Below are 5,000 nucleotides of genomic sequence, written 5' to 3' on the forward strand. Positions count from 1 at the left end.
TTTTTTAAAAATTATATCGAAGAAAAACAAATAAATAGTATACTGTAGTATTTGTTACATACTTTTATTTTTTGTAAATGAAAAAAGTATTACGAAAAACATTATATATAGCTATATAAAGTGACTGACAATAAACATATAAAGCATAGCACACATAATATTTTACACTAGATGTATTTGTTCTGGAACAGTTGTTGACAGTATTCACTGGAAAAGATTACGCTGAAGAATCATACTTTTTTATTACACAATATTTGCATAATATCCACACAACAGACTCCCAGATTGCAACTTTAGTTGATGTTTTGAATGTGTGTATTCTGTAAAATTGAGGAACAAACTTTGCACCATTTATTTTATCATTGCAATCAGATAAAATGTTTTTGGGAGAATGTTTAACCGATCTACTTTTATAAAATGTGAGATAAATTTATTGTTTATTCACCAAAACAAAGACTAGATTGCTGAGATTTGAGCCACAGAATAAAAAATAAAAAAGGTAATTGCAACTTTGACACAATTCTGAATTTTCACAATTTTATCTCAGAATTGCATGATATAGAGTCAAAATTGTGAGATAAAAGTTGCAATTATATTTTAATATAGGCCAATATATATGAAAAGTGGCATACTAAAAGTTTATGAAGGCAGTGGGTTAAATTCAACTGATTTTAAATCATAACGCCATTGTTTACATTTTTATTGTACTTTATTATATAAACAAGTTTTAAAAATAATTTATTGCCCCCTAAGAAAAAATTAAAGAAGAGTTGATTTAAATGAATTGCACAGATATCAAAATAAAAGAGAATAACGTGATCCTATGCAAACAATTTTACAATCATGTACAGTCAAAATTATGCTTTAACTAAAAATAAATATACAGTATTTACGGATGATGGTGTGTTTTGGTAATCGAGTTCGTCAGTCGATGTTTCTATGAACATGTATATTCTCCAACGATCTGCACTCTTCAGTCCCGATGCCGTTTCAACATGACAGAAACATTCAATCTTCCAAAAGCATAACAATATTCATTAACACAAAATATAAGATGAAAGTTACACTCCTTCTTGACATCAAAATGTGAAAGGATTTAAAACACTAAATTAAAGGGTTAGTTCACCCAAAAGTGAAAATTAGCCCATGATTTACTCTCCCTCGAGTCATTGGTGTATATGACATTCTTCTCCAGATGAATACAATCGGAGTTATGTTAAAAAATGTCCATAAAAGTGTATCTATCCATCATAAAAGTGAATTTGTATGATACACTTTTATGATGGATAGATGCACTTTTATGATGGACAGATGCACTTTTATGATGGATAGACACACTTTTATGGACATTTTTTTATATAACTCCGATTGTATTCGCCTGAAAGAAGAATGTCATATACACCTAGGATGGCTTGAGGTAGAGTATATCATGGGCTAACTTTAATTTTTGGGTGAATTATCCCTTTAAAGACACAAAAAATACAAAAATCATTTTAAACTGGAATCTTGTGGATAATAAACTCCATTAATGTGGCCAGTCACACTTCCACGGCTTGGACTCGGGCGCTTTCAGACACTTTCCCAGTCGCTCACAGCCAGCAGGACTCCAGTTCTGAGGAGAACACAGAAAGAAGATGCTAAAAGACACTCTGATGCTGTTACTGTCAGTGAACACATGATGGCGCTGTTACTGTCAGTGAACACATGATGGCGCTGTTACTGTCAGTGAACACATGATGGCGCTGTTACTGTCAGTGAACACATGATGGCGCTGTTACTGTCAGTGAACACATGATGGCGCGGTTACTGTCAGTGAACACATGATGGCGCTGTTACTGTCAGTGAACACACGATGGCGCTGTTACTGTCAGTGAACACACGACGGCGCTGTTACTGTCAGTGAACACATGACGGCGCTGTTACTGTCAGTGAACACATGATGGCGCTGTTACTCTCAGTGAACACATGACGGCGCTGTTACTGTCAGTGAACACATGACGGCGCTGTTACTGTCAGTGAACACATGACGGCGCTGTTACTGTCAGTGAACACATGACGGCGCTGTTACTGTCAGTGAACACATGATGGCGCTGTTACTGTCAGTGAACACATGACGGCGCTGTTACTGTCAGTGAACACATGACGGCGCTGTTACTGTCAGTGAACACATGACGGCGCTGTTACTGTCAGTGAACACATGATGGCGCTGTTACTCTCAGTGAACACATGATGGCGCTGTTACTGTCAGTGAACACATGACGGCGCTGTTACTGTCAGTGAACACATGATGGCGCTGTTACTCTCAGTGAACACATGATGGCGCTGTTACTGTCAGTGAACACATGATGGCGCTGTTACTCTCAGTGAACACATGATGGCGCTGTTACTGTCAGTGAACACATGATGGCGCTGTTACTGTCAGTGAACACATGACGGCGCTGTTACCGTCAGTGAACACATGACGGCGCTGTTACCGTCAATGAACACATGATGGCGCTGTTACCGTCAGTGAACACATGATGGCGCTGTTACTGTCAATGAACACATGACGGCGCTGTTACTGTCAATGAACACATGACGGCGCTGTTACCGTCAATGAACATATGATGGCGCTGTTACCGTCAATGAACACATGATGGCGCTGTTACTGTCAATGAACACATGATGGTGCTGTTACTGTCAGTGAACACATGATGGCGCTGTTACCGTCAGTGAACACATGATGGTGCTGTTACCGTCAGTGAACACATGATGGTGCTGTTACCGTCAGCGAACACATGACGGCGCTGTTACCGTCAGTGAACACATGACGGTGCTGTTACCGTCAGTGAACACATGACGGCGCTGTTACCGTCAGTGAACACATGACGGCGCTGTTACTGTCAGTGAACACATGACGGCGCTGTTACCGTCAATGAACACATGATGGCGCTGTTACCGTCAGTGAACACATGATGGCGCTGTTACCGTCAATGAACACATGATGGTGCTGTTACCGTCAGTGAACATATGATGGTGCTGTTACCGTCAGTGAACACATGACGGCGCTGTTACCGTCAGTGAACACATGACGGCGCTGTTACCGTCAGTGAACACATGATGGTGCTGTTACCGTCAGTGAACATATGATGGTGCTGTTACCGTCAGTGAACACATGACGGCGCTGTTACCGTCAGTGAACACATGACGGCGCTGTTACCGTCAGTGAACACATGATGGCGCTGTTACCGTCAGTGAACACATCAGTGAACACATGACGGCGCTGTTACCGTCAGTGAACACATGATGGCGCTGTTACCGTCAATGAACACATGACGGCGCTGTTACCGTCAGTGAACACATGACGGCGCTGTTACCGTCAGTGAACACATGACGGCGCTCTTACCATCAGTGAACACATGATGGCGCTGTTACCGTCAGTGAACACATGATGGCGCTGTTACTGTCAGTGAACACATGACGGCGCTGTTACTGTCAGTGAACACATGATGGCGCTGTTACTGTCAGTGAACACATGATGGCGCTGTTACATGACGGCGCTGTTACCGTCAGTGAACACATGATGGCGCTGTTACTGTCAGTGAACACATGACGGCGCTGTTACTGTCAGTGAACACATGACGGCGCTGTTACCATCAGTGAACACATGATGGCGCTGTTACCGTCAGTGAACACATCAGTGAACACATGACGGCGCTGTTACCGTCAGTGAACACATCAGTGAACACATGACGGCGCTGTTACTGTCAGTGAACACATGACGGCGCTGTTACCGTCGGTTAACACATGACGGCGCTGTTACCGTCAGTGAACACATGACGGCGCTGTTACCGTCAGTGAACACATGACGGCGCTCTTACCGTCAGTGAACACATGATGGCGCTGTTACCGTCAGTGAACACATGATGGCGCTGTTACCGTCAGTGAACACATGATGGCGCTGTTACTGTCAGTGAACACATGACTCTGATGCTGTTACTGTCAGTGAACACATGATGGCGCTGTTACCGTCAGTGAACACATGACGGCGCTGTTACCGTCAGTGAACACATGACGGCGCTGTTACCGTCAGTGAACACATGATGGCGCTGTTATCGTCAGTGAACACATGACGGCGCTGTTACCGTCAGTGAACACATGACGGCGCTGTTACCGTCAGTGAACACATGATGGCGCTGTTACCGTCAGTGAACACATGATGGCGCTGTTACCGTCAGTGAACACATGACGGCGCTGTTACCGTCAGTGAACACATGATGGCGCTGTTACATGATGGCGCTGTTACCGTCAGTGAACACATGATGGCGCTGTTACCGTCAGTGAACACATGACGGCGCTGTTACCGTCAGTGAACACATGACGGCGCTGTTACCGTCAGTGAACACATGATGGCGCTGTTACATGATGGCGCTGTTACCGTCAGTGAACACATGATGGCGCTGTTACCGTCAGTGAACACATGATGGCGCTGTTACCGTCAGTGAACACATGATGGCGCTGTTACCGTCAGTGAACACATGATGGCGCTGTTACATGATGGCGCTGTTACCGTCAGTGAACACATGACGGCGCTGTTACCGTCAGTGAACACATGATGGCGCTGTTACCGTCAGTGAACACAAGATGGCGCTGTTACATGATGGCGCTGTTACCGTCAGTGAACACATGACGGCGCTGTTACCGTCAGTGAACACATGATGGCGCTGTTACTGTCAGTGAACACATGATGGCGCTGTTACTGTCAGTTAACACATGACGGCGCTGTTACCGTCAGTGAACACATGATGGCACTGTTGCCGTCAGTGAACACATGATGGCGCTGTTACCGTCAGTGAACACATGATGGCGCTGTTACCGTCAGTGAACACATGATGGCGCTGTTACCGTCAGTGAACACATGATGGCGCTGTTACCGTCAGTGAACACATGATGGCGCTGTTACTGTCAGTTAACACATGACGGCGCTGTTACCGTCAGTGAACACATGATGGCGCTGTTAC

At 44.3% G+C, this 5,000-nt stretch overlaps 1 protein-coding gene across 2 annotated transcripts in view; it reads right to left on the reverse strand.

Moving 5' to 3' along the window:
• Positions 1-1,440: 1,440 nt before the first annotated feature.
• galns (galactosamine (N-acetyl)-6-sulfatase) overlaps positions 1,441-5,000 on the reverse strand; it is a 55,501-nt gene continuing 51,941 nt past the window's right edge. Inside the window, exon 14 of one of the 2 annotated variants that reach the window (XM_056234805.1) lies at positions 1,441-1,612. In XM_056234805.1, coding sequence (XP_056090780.1) covers positions 1,526-1,612 — 87 coding nt within the window. In that variant the 3' untranslated portion in view covers positions 1,441-1,525. The remainder of the gene's footprint in view (positions 1,613-5,000) is intronic. The other variant, XM_056234806.1, reaches the window with a different exon arrangement.

Source organism: Rhinichthys klamathensis, unplaced genomic scaffold, assembly GCF_029890125.1.
Source record: "Rhinichthys klamathensis goyatoka isolate OS25496 unplaced genomic scaffold, OSU_Roscu_1.1 h1tg000406l_1, whole genome shotgun sequence".
Lineage (NCBI taxonomy): Eukaryota > Metazoa > Chordata > Actinopteri > Cypriniformes > Leuciscidae > Rhinichthys > Rhinichthys klamathensis.